Source organism: Xenia sp. Carnegie-2017, unplaced genomic scaffold (assembly GCF_021976095.1).
Source record: "Xenia sp. Carnegie-2017 unplaced genomic scaffold, XeniaSp_v1 HiC_scaffold_20, whole genome shotgun sequence".
Classification (NCBI taxonomy): domain Eukaryota; kingdom Metazoa; phylum Cnidaria; class Anthozoa; order Malacalcyonacea; family Xeniidae; genus Xenia; species Xenia sp. Carnegie-2017.
Window position 1 is genome coordinate 7,353,331 of NW_025813483.1, and position 19,163 is coordinate 7,372,493.

Genomic DNA, 19,163 nt, shown 5'->3' on the forward strand with positions numbered 1-19,163 from the left:
CCTGGATTTCATTATCCAACAAGAGATATGACCAGATATTAAAATCAGAAATGCTTCCCTTAAATGCCCTTCCAACAATTAGAAGTCCATTCGCATTCTTTGCATTCACCAAAAGGTTTTCAAGTTATCACTATATTTTATAATCTTTGCATCCTGAAATATTTTTACTTGATTTTTATTGTGTTTCAAACAATAAAAATGCCACGATTTTCTTGAATTTATGTCACATCTGAAATAGAGCATGATAAATTTTAAGTTTGCATATCTTTGCCCTTTTTATAATTATCAACCATTAAGGATCATTACATGAAATCTGAAAAATATGATACAACTGAAAAAGACCAATACTTATTTTCTCAAACAAGCTAAAACCTGTGATAATATTGCAGTTTGTTAATAATCTTTCATCAAAATGAATATATTAAGATATCCCCTATTAATGAGTCTGCTATGCTACTGTTTCAAAGTATTGTTTTTCGTCATGCAATGCTTGTTCAATATACTTACTGAGCTCTAGAGAAATTGTTAGGAATCTTAACTTGAACGTAAGAAAATAATGCTTTGTCCTGATGAAACCTAAGCTCGCTTGATTCGTAAGACTTTTTCGATGAGAAATGGAAATGGAAAATGCTACACATCTTAGTACATAAGACTTTTGCCCAAAAACATGCAATGAAATTATTTAAATTTTCTAATTTCCTGTAATTATCCAACTTGATGATGTTTTTATACGAAATACTGCCTGGAAAAATTATCCTTGATGTCGCCAACTTTTGTTTTACATCTAAAACGCAAATAATTACATGTTACAATTTGCACAGTGAGCTGACTCGCTCAAAATTATACCAGCTTTGTGTATATTTTCTTAAAAAGGAAATGAAAGAAGCAGATCGAAAATGCAAAAGAATACCTAGCTACATTGAAGTATGTTCATACTTAAAATGTCTAAAAAGAGCTACATTAGGAAGACTTCGTTCTAAAATTTCCCTTCGATTTTTTATGTCTGTGATGCAGCTTTACTTAACCCTTATTGGACAATGTTGTATGATAAAAGAAGTTAATGCAATGAAATTTGATAAATGAAAAGAAATAGTGAAAAAATCTACGGTTAAGGTTAAGGTTATTTATATATAGAAAGAATTTCATACTTCCAATAGTGATTGAAATACATTTTGGTGTCGGGAGAGCATTGCTACGGTAAATGAAACCAGTCCAAGAAAGCCAAGTACCAGAAGTTATCCTTGTTGCATTCTGTGTTGAATAATAAAAACAAAATAAGAATTTGCATCAAAAAATATTTTACTGTCTAATGAGTAAGAAGAATTACAATCGATTTTTTAGCGCGAAAAACAGAAGTATTTCTATCGTTTAAATCATTGCATGTTTGTAAATATAGATCGTCCAGGCTGGTATAGTCCTGAGGACTGTTTTTGTTGTTGTTGACTGACGTTTCGACAACCTTAGCGGTAGTCATCTTCAGATTCAAATGAGGAGTAAACGTCAGGTTAGCCTTATTTGTTATCTGGTTCTTACATCATTGTATTGTGTGTACAGGAAATGTGTGGGTGTCAATTGTGTATTGTCAATGTAAATTAATATGAAGTGTAATGTTTTTAGTTGTGATGTGTGATTTAGTTGTGATGTTTTTATTTGCAATGTGTGGTTGTCAATTGTGTATTGTCATTGTGAATTAGTGTGAAGTGTAATGTTTTTAGTTATTTACTATTTACTATTTACTCATTTACTCCTCATTTGAATCTGAAGATGACTACCGCTAAGATTGTCGAAACGTCAGTCAACAACAACAAAAACAGCCTTCCCAGGACTATATCAACCTGGACGATCTACATTTACAAACATGTAACGATACTCCCGGGTTCAAACCATTTACTTTGTTTAAATCATTACCTCTTAGTTATGTTTGGTTCTTTACCATCTCATTTAAGTCAAGAATACTGAAAAATACTAGCTACTCATTAATAATTCAGATACAAATATTATTTTGAAATCGCTCAAAAACTGCCTTTAAAGTTATATATACTACTGTAGTGCATTTATAAAGTGAAATATATATAAAAGAGTGCTACATAGCTATCTTTTTCCATTGAGTAAAAAAATTAATTTATAAATGTAAAATAAATAATTACATAAAACCATGCACTAAACTGTGTTTAACGCCTATCTGGCGATTAAAATTTATTAAAGTATAGTTCAGTTAATCGTTACGAGTCTACTGACGTACATTATTTAAATTGATGAGCTGCCAAGCGCGTTTAAAATTTTCTGCAAAAGTGTTTTTTATGTCGAAATTCGGCAAACATCTCAGCCCTTTTGTTCAAAAGTCTCTCATTATTGTATTCTATGATCTACATTTCTTCTCAAAAATGCAAACAAGACCCCCCCTGGCTACGTATGCCGATACACATTTACCTGTGCACATACGACATAAAGTTGAATGTTTGATCTTTTTGGTGATCCCAGACAGCCTTTTATTCAAATTGTTCTATAAAATGTCTTATAAGCTTACAAGCCTCAATATTTCTCAAATGGAAAAATAGCACCTCAGTTATCAATTAGCTCAGACAGTTACAGATAAATCAAACAATGCATTTTCTCTTTGGTATCGTGAATTTTTATCTCTTGATTATTAGACTCAGCAATAAGATAGGCCAGACCAATATCAGAAAAAGATATTTGTGTTATCATCGTATTGATGTTATTTAGCATGCACGTAAATCATTCGCATTTACAATTTTCAAAAGTCAGTAAAGATGGAAAACCGTTTTAGAGCATTGTCTTGGGAAAAAAGATTTATTTGCCACGCGACTAGTTTTATTGCTTTCGGGTCAAGTTGTTTATTTGTATCACGCCTTAGGTGGTTTTAGCGGTACTTCATGTGACGCTAATGGGTTTTAAAGGTAATGAATACTGTGTGATTACAATCGTGCATACATACATGTGGCATGTTTTAGTTATACATAGAGATGAATAAGTTACACCAAGGTCATTCTCGTCAAACTATATCCTATCATTCCAAGCTGTTATAAAGAATGAAGTGGTGATCATATTTATCGGTATGTCAATCTTCTTACATAACATTTTAATATTCGGTCACTCTTTGTACCCAGCTTAAAAGACGATTTATAAACTCAAATTTTGATGACTGCACCTATAAGAACTTTAATCTGACGTCCTTAGGACATGCTTCCTAGAAGGGCATTGGAGGTTAAATTACTCACAATGTTTATAATATGCAAGACTTAAAATGGTTGAAAAGCCTGTTGTGATAGTTCTCGAGTTTATAAGTTCAAGCTAACGATCTTTCCCGCCATTCTCCGGAGCTTGCTGGTTTTGATTCATGACCTTGCTTACTTTTGTGAGATAACATTCACGTTTCTGTTGTGTGTGTTTGTCAAGTTATAGATCGTCATATGCCCATTCCGCTAAGGCAGACAAAGCATTCAATGCAAGAGTCGTAATTTCGCCAAAATATGCCTCTAGGGTTTTAGAACAAGGAAAGGGTGCATTTGTTTGGTGTAATAAAGAACTTTTCAAGGCAGGCTAGAACTTAATGTCAGCTGATGGAGCTCACTGTAACTCTCAAAGACAGTATTGCTCTTATTGTAGTTATTGCAAAGCAGTTATAAAAGCACTGACATTACTTGCAAACACATAATTGAATTCGACAGCTCGTTTGACATCTTGACAGCATTTATTTAGTTCTTATTCTAAAATAGTGTTATCATTGTAATGAATGGTTGATAAATGTTAAAACATGTGTTGGTGTTGTTTTACAGGGCGTAAACACTTGCTGTTGCACCTCTTTATACATTTTGCATTTTTTTGAATTTAGACCCAGATATATACTGATTTCTGAAGTATAAAAATAATTGCCCAACATAAAAGTTTTAAAATGGCCATAAGTATATAATGTTATTAACAATAACGTTTCGTCTTTAGCTTAAGACATCTTCAGATCGCTATACATACATGTAGGAACTTAGAAAACATATATACTAATTACATATTATTTACAGGGTGACAAATTACAAGGTATAGTGATAACGATGTCATGGATGCCCGAACCGGGGGGCTGAGGGGCTGAAGCCCCACCCAGTTTTTGCAATGATAAAACAACAAAGATATTAACACTGCTCTGCGTCGTACGTGGGTCAAACTACGCGCCATTTACACACCACAGTATCGGAACATTTGGGTATTTCTCCTTTTACAGGAGAAACTTCATCTAGTCCAATCAATTCCAGTGTTCTCGCCCATTTTAAAACCACTAATCACTCCGCCGACTTTAACGACTTCGATATTCTATCATCCTCTCCTAATGCATACCAACTAACCATCCACAAAAGCCTCCTCATCTTAAGCTTAAACCATCTCTTAATGTCCAAGGCAGTTCCATCCCACTAAATCCTATCTAATTTCATTCAACCCCACTCTATCCCTTAACACAAAAATCGCACAACACTGTCATCACTATACCTTGTAATTTAACATCCTGTAAATAATGTATAATTCGTATTTATGTTTTCTAACTTCCTACATGTATGTATGATAGTTATAATCTGAAGATGTCTTAAGCTAAAGACGAAACGTTATTTTTACTAAAATTATACACCCATGTCCATATTAAAAATTTTATGTTGGGCCATTTATTTATACTTAGAATTTGCTTTCCACCTGGCAAATTAATTGTCACAATATACTGATTGTTTGTACAATCTGATACCGTAATTTTGTACACCCAAAAGCTTATGTACTGATGACTATTGTTGCTTTCACACGAATCACATGTTCTTTCCAAAGCGAGATATCTACTTGGCTACCACTTTTTTGCCATGATATTCTGCTGATATATGTTATCTTAATGATGTCTCTCAGTATATATTGGATGCGTTGATCACAATAAACTGCCGTTAGGGTCTGCTTTGAACTGCCTTTTTTCTTATGTTTGGTGGCGAATTCTCCATAACAGTTGGAATTGGTTGTCTTCCAAAAGTTTTTGATGGCTTTGTTCAGATTTCAATTATGTCAGCTACTTGACAAAGCACTCGCATTCAAAGACGAGCGACACCATATGGACGAAGGAGGCAAAACGCAGGCTCTAGGGTACCCAATGCTATTCCAGAAGAAGGTATTAAAAGCAGTACCGACTCTATATTGGCAAAAGTAGTAGTAAATGCACTTGCAAACACTGTGCAACATGGAGAAGGAAACAGTGACGCAACACAACCAATGTAACATAGAAAACAACCGATACGACAGTCAAATACTATCTCTGTCTTTAATTAATGACATCGCATTGGCAGTTTTTTCAGCAGTGGTTAAAAAGTTCCTACGGTCACTACAAAGTTCAACCAAGACATCGCTGTCAATTGTTTAAGAAAAGCCTTTGGTCGTTGTGGATGAAGACGGGGCAGGAGTCACTGAGAAGGGGCTTGTGACTTTTGCTTAACAACAACCTTTCATGTGAGCTGTGTCATTTTGGTACCACTCCATAACCAATCTGTTAAATTTTTATTTCGTCAGCAATCTCATTGACGCTCAAATTGACTATAAGCTTAAGGACAAAATTTTGGCTGACGAGTACATATATCAAATTTGGTATCCTGTTTTATAAAGGCATGGGGAATACACATCATTGAATAGCAGTTAAAACGGTAACTTGTTATTTAAGCGGTTATTTCAATATTATGTTTCCGCCATAACCTCTCAACCAACATTGTCTTTGGAGCCTATTACCCAATCTTCTCCGATAACAACTAAAGAGTCCTAGACTTCAGACTTCCAGATTTTTGTTGGAGTGCATAAAACAAATGAAAGTACCAAAAGAGGCTCCATTCTTAATGAAGTATGGGGAGATTGTTCGCAGTAGTGCGACAAAGCGTGTTGGTTGTTAACGAAAAAACGATCTGATGATATGCCTAGGGGTTCCACTCATTGGGAGCTTTGGATTAAGGCACAGACGTTTTGCAACAAAAATCACTAAGTCTATAGGCCAGTCTGCTCGGTCTCCCACAATGGGCACCTCTAAATGTTTTTGCGATAAATTTCACAGTGGTTTAGAAAGCTAGGTTGTAATTACTGTTCCCAAATCGTTAATTTTAGTATGTTGCCAATAGGCCTAGTCCAAAAAAGTGTTTTGTACAATGGATAACCACCCAGTGCAACAAATATATTTTGATGCCATTATATCAAAAGCAATTTATCCGCACTCAGAGGTTAACTATACCTGTATAATTCCCTGCATTTTCAGGTTGTTTTTACAGGGACAGCAAGGTTTTAGTGAGTCTATATATTAGATATCACGTTAAATGATAGTTATCAAAATATTAGCTACATACTATACAAGCCACGCAGACGCATAGGCCAAGCAGTTTACGTCTATATTTTCAACTGGAGTTTTACTAGGCATAACAGGGTCACGGCTGGTTAATGGTTGTGCTTTTATACCGATGTTGATATTAAGTTTTGATGTTATAAAAAAATTTTAATAATGATTTTACATTGGTCACAGTTTAATTAAATATGCAAATATAGTTGTCAGTGCATGAGCAGTACAATAATATTTTCCGTCGGTAAATTTATCATGTTAAGGTAATAAAAGCTCTCTTTCCTCTCTGGCAGTCCTTGTGGGGTTTTTACCCCCCACCTTTACTGTGAAAAAATAATTATTCAATCATTCTTACGTTAAATTTAACTCTTAAATTTTTTAAAAATTAATAAATATATTTTAACATGCGCTTTAATGCATATCCATTTATTTCCCAAACTGTGGGAGGGTTCTTTATAAGTCCAGAAAACAGAGCTCATGCAACATGTTTTGTAAAGCGACATAACATTAGGTTGATTTCAAATTTGTTTTTAATGTCGAAGAAATCGATAAAAACTGTATTTTTATTGCTCATTTACTTCCATAAAAAGAAACCATTGTTTTGCAAAATTTATTTGACTTGTGTAACAGCCTGCCATGAAAATATTTTTAATAGCCATCATTTCCTATGAATGTATGAATGTTTTATGAATGTATGAATGTTTTTCCAATGATCATATCTTAATTTAATAGCCATCATTTCCATTATGCCCCCAGCTTAATTTTTAAATTTCTCTTAGGTGTAAATCATCAATTAAATTTTCGCGATATCAACTGGAAACTACAAACCAAACAAAATAAATGTAGGAAATGTATCTAAAAAACAACATCCGGTCAGAAGAAAACATCTGTAAAAAGTTATAAACATGTTTAAAAACATGAAATCCATTACAAAGAAGATAAAATTTTTTCCCAAAATTGTATAAAAATAATGATAGAACTTGAACAGCAAGGAAAACATGTGTGTGCATCAACAAGACAATTACTAAAATAACAAAAATAAATACAACCTCTACTGGAAAGATATGTTTCTGGATATTAAAACCAGCAAGAACTCCGTTAAAATTGTAGCCAAGACTTATTGAACCATTTCCTTTTATTGGACTTTTCCAGTTATCATCTCTTATATCCAATACCTTTCGAGTACCCTGAAACAATTTGATTTCGCCAATGTCTACTTTTCGCGTCAAACAATAGCGATGCCATGACTTATAATTCAAAATTTTCCTGCAAAATGAAAAGATTGGAAATGAGCATCATGGATTCGAAAAGATGAAGAATACTGGGAAAAAAACATTGAAAGTGTTTATTGGTAATGCATTTTTTGGACAATTATCATTTCTTTCTTTTTTTTTGAAAACTTATTATATTTAACGTTTAACAATAGCTAATTAGACACAAAAGTATTTGTACAACAAGAGCGAAAAGTCATTTAAGCCTGACAAAAATGCAGTTCTGCAACTTAAACCTTTAAATAAAGTGGATCTGGATTTCTCACTTCTAGCTTTAATTAATGAACTACTTAAATGGAGGATGAAATTTTTCTTTTGACAACAAATTTCTCTTATTTCCTTCTTAAGAACAGGAATGAAATGTGAAAAAATGCTACCTGACTCTCGTAAAAAATAATGGTTGAATCGATTCAATTCCCTAAGACAAATGTTTTTAAATGAAGATATGATCTTCACACTTTGCTGGACAATTTGAGCAATTGTCTCATGAACCTGAAAAATTCAGGTGACTCAACGGGATTCGAACCCATGCAATCACAGGGGTCATGAGACAATTGTTTAAATTGTGCAGCAAAGTGCGAAGATCATATCTTCATTTCATTTCAAACACCGCACTGCAAATAACATTTTTTCATACAAATGTCTTTACTAACACTATCAGTTGTCTAAAAACTTACCCTGAATTCCAAGATTCATTATAGCTTGATGTTGCGATAATAACAGCTAAAGTTTTAGATTTGTTGAAAGAAACACTAATGTTGACTTGTCGTAAATCCATCTTGCAATTATATTGAAAAATGAGACAATTCTCATCACAATAAATTCTCGCATAAAAACAAATTGAGAAATTTTTTAATTCTTCATCGAAAGAACCAACATCATGAACTTCTATGGTTTTCACTGAATTAGAAGAAGTTGAAAAGTCCAACTGAAATCTTGCATGCGTACCTAAAAATGAGAAAATAATAAGTGTGCATGTGTATATAGCTAATTTATTTCAGTCTTTTCAGGTTAATATTAAATTGATACATTTTAAGCAGCATTTAAAAATTCGACATTGAATAATGCCTTTGTTATTTCCAAGTTAACACAAAACTCTTTATGTCGTAAAGAAATTTTTTAAACCTCCTTTTAAGCTTATTTTTAACATTATATATTTCCCATGACCGCATTAATCTTTTTTTATGACTTAATTTGTTCGGTAAGTTACAGCAAGTTGTTTAATATTCGAATTTAAAAGTCAAGAATTCGTAAGATTTGAGCATATAATCTAGATGACGGATTCTGTGTTAAACATTTTAATCGATGGAGCACACAAGAAAGTTGCTTCAGTGCACAACTTAAGCGACTAGATGTACTCGCATGAGTCACTTGCATCCTAAAAACAGACAAATAAGTAAAGATTTCGACTTTTAACAAGGCGTCTAGTGGTTATGGCAGAGATTTCTGTTTGTATTGTTACAGAAAAAAAGTAACTTCAACTTTTGATTTTGGGCGTTGTCTCAGGTCAATGTCTGATCGTGTTTACACTTCTAACTTATCGATAAATATAAGCTGCACGATAACAGTTCATTGTATTTTAAAAATATATTTTTATGATTATCACAAACTTACGTGTATTAATAAACGTCTTTACCATTTTTGATTTAGAAATCGTATTCTTCTCGTCAAACCAAGCAAAGATGTTGCCATTCTCAAACAGTGGTCCTTTAATAGCCATTAATGATATTGCATGACCATCAAGCACGTAATCCCATACATTGAACATGGTGAACCTGTCTGCTTTGATTTCTTATAAAGAAGAAACAAAAAAGACCTTAAATTTGTTTTTCTCAAATCTTATTGTAATTGGTCGTCAATCATGAGGATAGAATTGTTATATAAGGAAAGGAAAAACACAAACTTCAGACATTTAGAACAGTTTTACTATTATAGTGCCAACCACAGTTAATATTTTTAGCCTCTAATATATAAAGCATTCAGCGACACAAAGTACTGGCCAATATCTAATACTTTTAATAGTGTTAACTCATCAGATCTAAGACTAGTGCCACTGGTGCATATCACTGAGCTAAATAAATGGAGAGCGCATTAGGTTCTGAAATCGACGCCGGAAGCTGAGTGTGGCGGCCATCTTGCTGTGACCATCTTAGGTGAGTGATCTATAGAAATATTGTCTATTTTTAACAGTTTTAGTCGTTTTATCACACGTAAGAGAATCAAATTAATATTCCAAATAAAAGCATGTCTTTATAGCAATGTTTGGGTCCTCTTTTGGCAAAACTTATGTCGATCGTAAGGGAAATTCGCAATATTATTGTGTCAATGCTTCAGTCGTGAACTGCCAGGACAACTTCCAAGCTGGATTTTCATGTGTACATCGACGAATTATGCTCTATCTTAAGTAGGAGAAAGAATGAAATTCGTCATGAGAACTCCTAACGGCTACGATGAGAGGACATTCTAGGTCGAAGTATTTCACATTGTCTTTCAGTTTCATCATTTTGGCTTTGTTAAACAATTATTTGTTCCAAATGAAAGAAAAATATCTGGTGTGTGTTATTTGTTATATTTATACTGAAAGGGGAATGCTTTTTGTTAAGACAATGTTTAGACAGTTAATGATGTGTTTGTTTCAATATTGCATCTCTCACTCTTGAACTCGGCAATTTCACTTTTTCTTTAATGTCTTCATTTACTTTGTCATTTATGACGAAAAGAAAAATAAATTACGGCTTTAATTTACTGTTCTTTGCAAAACTGAATTTTTTGACATTAACCCTGATGTCAGTTGGTATGATTAATAATTTTATTGGAGTTTTATTAGTCAATGGCAAAGTGCATATATTGTTGGCAGATTGTAATTGTTAATTTGAAAGTAACAAAGAATCTGTACAACAAAATGCATATTCTTATATTTCAGAGCCTATGGACATGTTAGATGTGTGAAAGGAACAATAATGCTAACAATAAACAGCATCTCAATAGACTTATTGGATTTATATATAATTTCTTCTAAACAAGCTTTAAACAACAATTTGCTATACTGTTGATGGTTTATTAAATTGTTTGGATGGTATTAAGGATATGGTTATGTTTCTGTAAGAAATAAAGTATACAAAACAATTCAGATTTATTATGCCCTGCGCATTGAAAATTAAAGATGTCTTGAAGTTAAATTGCAATGTTAGAGATTACAGTTTTTATGATGCATTAAAACAGTTGAGGATTAAAATTAAATATAGTAAATCATCTGTTTGCATCGGATAACTGTAATAGATCAACTATTGAACTAATCTTGTCCCTGTGTGCACAATTTTATTCTTACTTGAACTGGATTATTTTACCCATTAGTTCATATTATTGGAAGTTAGCAGGTCAATCATAACAAATTATCTATCAGTGTGTGATCACCATCCCATTAGACTACTATCACTGCGAAGACTTAACAAGAAAGTTCATTTGCAGTTTTAAAAAAATGTAAATTCAGACAAAAATATGCTTGTTAAGTATGCAGCTCTCATTTGCAGTAGTTTCAATTGATAACAAAGAGACGAAAAAGTTAATTATAAAACCTTAGCTATAATGCGCATTTCATATAGATAAAAATAATAAGAAAATGAGATAAATTAATGGGAGCGTGCTACAAACTAAATATTGTGTTGAATCTAAGAACTTGAACATTGAGATAAAGGTTAGTTTAATTAATTTATCACGTTAATTTATCTCATTTCCTTATTATTGTTATAATATATCCATATTTATATATTCATGTCATTGTATCATATTACTTTTATATAAACTTTGTATTATTTATGTAATTAGTCACTTATACTGAAGATGACATCATGAGATGCCAAAACTTGTCTTTTCTTAAAAAACTGTCGTCTATATGAAATGCGCATTAGCAATATTGCTACTATGAAATTATAGAAATAGTATTTGGTTTGATTTGGTCATTCATTCCAAGATAAAAGGAGAAAAACTGTTGAAAATAGCCCATATTACTACATATCTCTCATCAAATGTGATCACAGTAAGATGGCCGCCACACTTGACTTCCGGCTTCAATTTTTGTATGTATAATATATAATAGATGCGCTCTCCATCTATTTAGCTCAGTGGTGCATGTGCATATAAAATATTTCATTTTCATATATCGAATATGAAATTGTAGTTTATTTTCGCTTTATTGAGCTTCTCAATTCTACTAGTAGTGTTTCAGCATTTGCATTATTAGATTTGGGGGCCCATTACATGGGCGAGTTGTCCCGGCTAGGCGAGTTGATCCGCTTTGCCGAGTTAACTCGCTTTGTATAATTGTTATATATTAGTTTGATAGTGTGATTACATAGCAAGCAAGTTGTCCTGCTTTGCCGGGGACTTGGCTGTTGCTTAACAAGTAACTCACTAAGGCGGGATGAAAATTCCCATGTACTCGCAATGTGCCGATTTGGCTCGGCAAGGCTTGCCAAGAAATTTGATTCGCGCGTTCGTTTATTGGTCAGTTTAAACTAACACAGACGTTAGAGCAATGTATACTTGTTTGTTTGTTCAAACAGCAACTACTAGCTCCGAAAATTCACAGGAAAAATTGTTACCTAGAAGTTTGAATGCGATACCAAAATAATATAAGATTTACTAGGCGTGTTATCAAAATATGAGATTCATGTCAAGTTTTATAACTCAGTTTAAAGCGGATAATCAATAGCTGTGAAGCATTACGTTTGGTTATGGCTCACAAGTATCGAATTAATACATTTGTTCCTGCAAAGTCAACAAAACAGGAATTCATAGGCATTCATGTATTTTTACAATTCATAAACGAAAAAAAGTACGCAACTAATTTATTCGTGACAAAATTTGCTCTCTTGTACGGGTCAACACCCTTCATGTAATTGCAATTTTAACTTGACATTTACTTATCATTTGACTCTGAAGATGACTACTGCTAAGGTTGTCGAATCGTCAGTCAACAACAACAAAACAGTCCTTCTCAGGATTATACCAACCTAGACGATCGACATTTACAAACATGTAATTTTTAACTAGTCTCGGCTAGGCGAGTTGACCGTTTAAGCGGGACAACTCGACTCATGTAATCGGCCGCTAAATGTGAAGTATAAAACGTTTTTTCGCCTTTGAAAACGTAGTTTAAATAAATGTTTATAAGCAGAAGTCGATGTACTTTAAAACTATTTAGCGAAATTTTACCGTCAAAATTTCTGAATAAATGTTATGTCGGCTTTTGAAAAAAACGCCTTGTAGTCCTACTATGTCACAGAAGATTCCAAAGACACCGATTCAAAAAAGCACCGATTAAGGCACCTGTCTCGAGTCCTTTTCTGCGCGAAATTTACTGAAACGTCACTATAACCATTGCTTTTTGGGATACTTTACAGTAAATTTTCGCAGATGACCTGTGCCTTACGTACAGATTGCTGGCACTATTACTGGTGGCATCGGTCGTAAAGAAGGTTTTATATGAAGTATTGGAAATTATACATTCGAACGATTTGTAAACATTCAACGTTTTGGTGGTATTGCGAAGTTTCAATCATTGTGGATTATTGGCGGCATTTCTTTCTAAATAATAATGTGATACAAACCGTGAAAAAGCGACAAAAACACGGTTAAATATAATTACCGACAAAAACTGTCAAACACACGACAAAATTGTTATAAACCGTCAAAAATTATCAAACTCCCTTCGCTTTTCATGGAGTTTTTCTTGAATTTCGAAATTTTATATCGCTAGCGTTTCGGCATACATTTATTGCAAAAATCCAATAATAATTGATGACTTCTAAAATCTTCTTTTGTTGTATTAGATGACAGTTGTAAATATGTATAAAATTAAATGATAAATCTAAACTAAACTACTGTTACTGTGTTTTCTGTCTTTTATTTACAGTTTTTGCTCTATCTGCCCCTATGCTTTTGGCCTGATATGAATAAAAAGTTCATGACAATCACTCAATGATTATCAAGACTAAATGAGGATATGATCTTCGCACTTTGTTGGACCATTTAAGCAATTGTCTCATGTACCTGAAAAATTCAGGTGACTAAACGTTGAGTCTTTCATAAGTCCAGTCGCCTATTCATAGTTAACTTCCGGTGTCTACAAACTGTCACATCAGTATAAAGTATACTGTTTTGGTTAATATTTTGGCAGAATTTGCTTTCAGAATCAGAAGCAATATTATTATTAGCAGAGTTTTACGACTTGGAAAACCTGTTAATTATTTTTATATATAATTTGACGGGTTTTGTTTGTTTTAGAGGTAATTAGTTTGGTCGGTCCAAAGCATCTTATTGTGGCAGAACATGGAGAAAATAAAATCGTGAGCTGTAATGGAAATAAGTTTTTAGCTTTTCGAATATTTTATTTAGTTAAGTTCGTAAGTGCAAATTCACACACACTCACACACACGTCTCATGTCGTTTATGAAAATAACTAGGTATAAAGAATGTATTTAACTGATTGTTTTGTTGAACAGGAGTTAGGACATTGCTAAACCGTTATTTTCTGCAAGGTGCTGAATGATTATTTACTTAACTGATAATGAAAGCTTAGAAAAATTTACGAGTTTTCCGTTGGAGACTACTGCCAAAATATTCTTGATTCCCCCCTCAAAACACAGGAAATTGCGTTTTTGAAAGTTAATATTTTCAATTTTCCGGAGAAGCATGGAGAAGCATGGAGAACCTAGTTGGCCTGCGTCTTGACCACTCAATGTGAACTGGCTAATGAAAAAGGGGAATGTGCCCTTGTTGCTACATGTTATTCCAAAGAAAAAAAACGACTACGAAAATATTGTTTACTGATTTGATTCAAACGAAGTTAATAATAGACATAATTGCATACATTCAGCCTTGTAAATTAAACTATTTATAGTCATGTTATACATTTTGCAAAATGTTTAATCAAGCAGGCAAACTTTATATTTGCTTTGATATTGGATGATTGTTCTACATTCATTTTGCTTAACTAATAGATTAAATCATCTATATAGATTTTGTGTAAACGGATGTTCTGGAATGCTGCACAAACTTTATAGTGTGTTTGCACGTGACCTCACAGCTTTTCTTTCCACCATTGTGGGGGAGTAAAGAACCAACATGGCGGCTGTATTATTGCCTAGGTACGACTTTTTAACTGGTTTTCTTTAGGAACTTTTAGTGGTTAGGATTGAGAACCTCGTTGTGGTGACCATTGGGCACTAGCATGTTTAGCATATTTTGTGAGATGAGTATTGAATAGTTTTATTATATATTTATCGCAATTTTCTTAATTTGTCCTTATCATTTGACTTTGTATAATTCACAACGTACTTGAGCACACGTAATATTCTTTAAAGCATTACGGATTAAAAATAACGTTAAATTCTAAAGCATTGAAACTTCGACACTATATATACCACGATTTTTTATGAACTTGGTCAATGAAAAGAAAGTCTATTCCATAAAAAAATATTTTGTCATTGTATCTTCTATGGAAACTGGAATCTTGTACGCCAGCCATAGCCACCAAATATTTCTTGCACAAACTCACATTTAAAATTACATTATATTGTGTGTTGTAATAATCAAAGTTTCCATTAAAATGTGTCAATGTATTGTAAATCTTGACTTAAATCAATCAACCAGTTACAAGTAATCAGGTATTGTCTTGGTAAATTTCTTCAAGCACATAAATATGTTCTCACATGATCATAATCAATGACACAAGTCCCAATGTCACAAGAACTATTTAAATGTGCATCCTAATTGTAGATATATTTCTCGTTTTGTCTACATCAACAGAACCAGATTGAACTCTTCCTATATGAGCCATATATTTTTTAGGAAAAGTTGCTCAACCCAAAAGTACGATAGATCTTCTTCTCAAATTTCACTCGTAAAGCAAACTGCTTTTGACACATTAAAATTCTCTTAACACATCTAGCCAGGTTAGTTGGGCTGTGATAACTTTCAGTAAGATTTCATCAATTATTGCATTCATTGTGCACATTTTATCTTTTGTCCATCTTGACATAGCTGAACAACACAACAGGTTCTTTGCTAACCGATTTTGCAATTGTATTTAATGATTACAACAGATGATCCTCTTCTTTCCCAGCCAGAGAAGGGCCAATTCTGCATGAAGTGTACATTTTCGCTTAAAGCACAATTGTTTTCGAGAACCTAGTGCGTAACGGCTTGAATCTCGGCAATGATCGTTTGCCCTCGCAAGTTGACACTTCACTTAACATACAATTGGATTACAATAACAAACTCTCCGTTTCTTTGTCATATTTTGGTATGATTTTGTGCATTTAACTAAAGGAAAGGTCCTTTTGCTCAAACACTGTTATTTGAATAAATTATAACGCAATAAATTGAGAAAAAACTTGATCGATATAATAGTAAATTGTATTACTGCACCGCTCTTCCCATATTGGCGAGCAGTCAAACTTGGTGACGTAGTGGTGACGTAGTTGCAAATAATCTATTGATAATTTGATATAAACGCCATGTCCAACAAACGCTACAGAATGTTGCACAAACTTACTGCTATGTTCTGCCTTTTATGCTCAGTTTTAAATCTCTTTTTTGTTAATGAAATTTATTGCAGTATAAAATTAAACAAATCACCGAGGAAAAAGACTTTAAATCAACAGTTACATTTGAGTTACAAAATTATTTATCATCAATGAATTGCTAAGCTGGTCAGCAAATAGGGACAATGACTACGAAGAATCGTGACATATACCACGCTTTAAATATTGCTTTGACCTACGATCCAATGCAATGGTGGTAGTCAAAGTATGAGGAAAATGGCACAAATCATCTCTGTGTATTTAAAAGCAACCATAATGTAATAAACATAACCACAACTATTTATTCTGATGTAATCATTATAGAATAATGCTCTCTTACCGATGTCACCATGCCAAGATATTTCTGCAATGTTTTGTCCTTGTAAGAAATTGTGAACAATAGAAACGAGTGAGCCATCCAGATAAACAATCCAGAGATCAGTTTCTCTAGACCACGTGGTTGAAAGATGATGCCAAGATCTGTTTCCTTCTCTCCAAAACGGGGGAATTCTTGCTAGCTTAAAACTATTCAAAAATTACTAAATCTTAGTGTTTTTAAACACTATTTCAAATGAAAACATGGTTTTATTTTTATGGTTTATTTGCATTATGTTATAAAACGGTTTACGACATCATTAAGACATGAAAAAGATTTCAAAAAAGGACTTCTATGTCCATATTGAATTAACGAAAAGGAATTATTAAAGGAACATCAAAGATTCAAAATAAAAATTGCGTTCGCTATTTATATAATATTCGAAATGATTGGTTGTGACGTCATTTTCATAAAAACGAATGAAGCATAAGCGCATGAAAATAAAAACTAAAAATAGAAGAAACTAAAACTAGCGAATAAAAATAAAAACAAATGCTTACTTTTCTTTTATTCTAAAGACCAAAGTTTGATTTTCAATGTACAAGGCGAAAATTTCTACTGCGTTCGCCAACTTTATTTGGAAGTTTTTGCCAGATATTACCCATAGTGTTATTGTAATAGCATTTAATCGACGCTCATGATTAGACGACCTTGTGGAATAATTTGTTTTCAAAGACGTTAAAGCCACAGTGTTGTACATTTTACCTATTAAAAATGCAAATTAAAACATTGATCAGCATAGAATGCCCAAAGCTCACATTTCTGTAACTCGACAATTGAAACAAAACAGTTCATGGTGGAATTTCACCTTTGCATGAACTTCAACTCCAGTATTACTGGTCACTTCACAAACTTTTACATCAATAAATTGATATTATCCGAAAACTTTTTCACTTAAAGGCTTCTCTTCTCACAACCTTAATACACATATTTCTTGTTTACTAAAAAATGCTTCTTATCCAAACTTCAATGTTTACAATTTATCATAGAAAACCATGTGTATTGCCTTTCTATTTACTGTTTCACATTCTCCTCAGATTTCATCCAAAATCAATCAACTTTTGAAGTGGGCTTATATTCATCTCATTATTTGATTTTTTATCTTTCACTGCAATTCTTTCTTCTGTTTTTTTAACATTGAGCTCTTTTCTGATATCTGCTGTTGTATATTTATTTAAATGGAACCACGCATGATCTACACACCAGAACATCAGAGCATTGACAGTCTCAACCTTCGCACAAAAAAAGCTTTATTGAATTAACTACAGCTTGTGACTACCACAAATCACCCCCCTCATTTTTACAACTTTGAAATTCTGTTACACTCTTTTAAGACATAGCTACTATTCATCCAACAAAGTCTTTGCATCTCAGTTGCATATTTTAAAATTTAATCTAATTCCATTCTAAGCCTACTTATCACTAAAAACACAAAATTTCTTCACACCCTATAAAGTTTTCATAATCAGTATTTATGTATTCAAACTTTCTATGTCATTTACTTAAGTATGATAAATGGTTAAGTTAGCAACAAAGCATTACTATCAGTTGAAAAACTTCATCCATTACAACATTAAAATTTTGATCTGGAAAATTTGCTCTAAGAAATTTCAAACTAAATTTTTGAAAATCAAAAGCCAACTTTTTTTTCATTATTGATAATTTTTCTTACAAATCTTCGTGGTGTACTTACTGTTTCGTAATGATGAACACGATGATGATACTTTAGAAACATTACCACTGAAAAAAAACTGAAAGTTAAATCCATTTATAACCGAGCCATTTTCATTTCCTCTCATCGTACAACTCTCCGCAAATGACATCACTGTAAACAATGTATTGCGTGTTATGTTGCTAATCCAAAAATTTAGAAAACTAATGTTGCCAACGAAAGACATTTTGGGGTCAAACACTGCATTGTCACACATGAGTTTTTGACCAATAGCAAAAACACCTCCACCACGTAGAATAGGCAGAGATACGTTTTCCAAAGCGTCGTGAAAAATTTTAATTCCATTTAAGTAAACGCTTCTATTCCCTCCAAAAAGTATTATAAGGACATGATGCCAAAAACCATCGCTGATTGGTGGAATTGCAAGTTTTCTGTGTGGAAAGAAGATATATTGTTCGCTTTTGTTTGGCAAGTTTTTTATAAAGCAATCAATGAGTTAAATACATAAAATATTAAAGCTCACAAATTTTCACAGGAATTCATGGTAATAATCATCCACTCCCTTTCAAAACCAAGAAAAAATTCTTCACGATTATCTTTTACAGCATAAGACAACACCGCCATTGGCTTTGTAATGTTTGTGTTTATCCAAAACATTAGTGTCATGTTTGATACATTAGCTATTTCGGTTTCCACTAGAATAACGTTCTCTATATGAGCTCGAGGAAAGTAAAAATCGTATGCTTTTCCTGAAACTTAAGAAAAATACATAGAGCGTTGAAAATAAGTGAGTTTATTAATGCTTCATAATTAAAAAATATCAAAACTAACAGTTTTTAGGTTCACAGCTTTCATTGTACTTCTAAAAAAGAAAGAAATACTAGAGGAAACAAACATCAAGCAATATTTA

The 19,163-nt window shown here is 32.8% G+C and overlaps 1 protein-coding gene and 1 long non-coding RNA gene across 2 annotated transcripts; one reads left to right on the forward strand and one right to left on the reverse strand.

The window, feature by feature from the left end:
* Positions 1-279: 279 nt before the first annotated feature.
* On the reverse strand, positions 280-19,142 carry LOC124442383. The gene is made up of 10 exons (XM_046992882.1): positions 19,085-19,142; positions 18,777-19,008; positions 18,275-18,684; positions 17,082-17,286; positions 16,546-16,730; positions 9,235-9,411; positions 8,298-8,568; positions 7,399-7,615; positions 1,149-1,251; positions 280-784 (listed from the first exon to the last, which is right to left on the reverse strand). Exons 2-10 carry the CDS (start codon positions 18,917-18,919, stop codon positions 504-506), a joined length of 1,992 nt encoding a protein of 663 aa, XP_046848838.1. The 5' UTR covers positions 18,920-19,008; positions 19,085-19,142; the 3' UTR covers positions 280-503.
* LOC124442384 lies at positions 9,724-10,699 on the forward strand. The gene is made up of 2 exons (XR_006947233.1): positions 9,724-9,773; positions 9,877-10,699. It is a non-coding gene; the product is annotated as an uncharacterized LOC124442384 (long non-coding RNA).
* Positions 19,143-19,163: the final 21 nt, after the last annotated feature.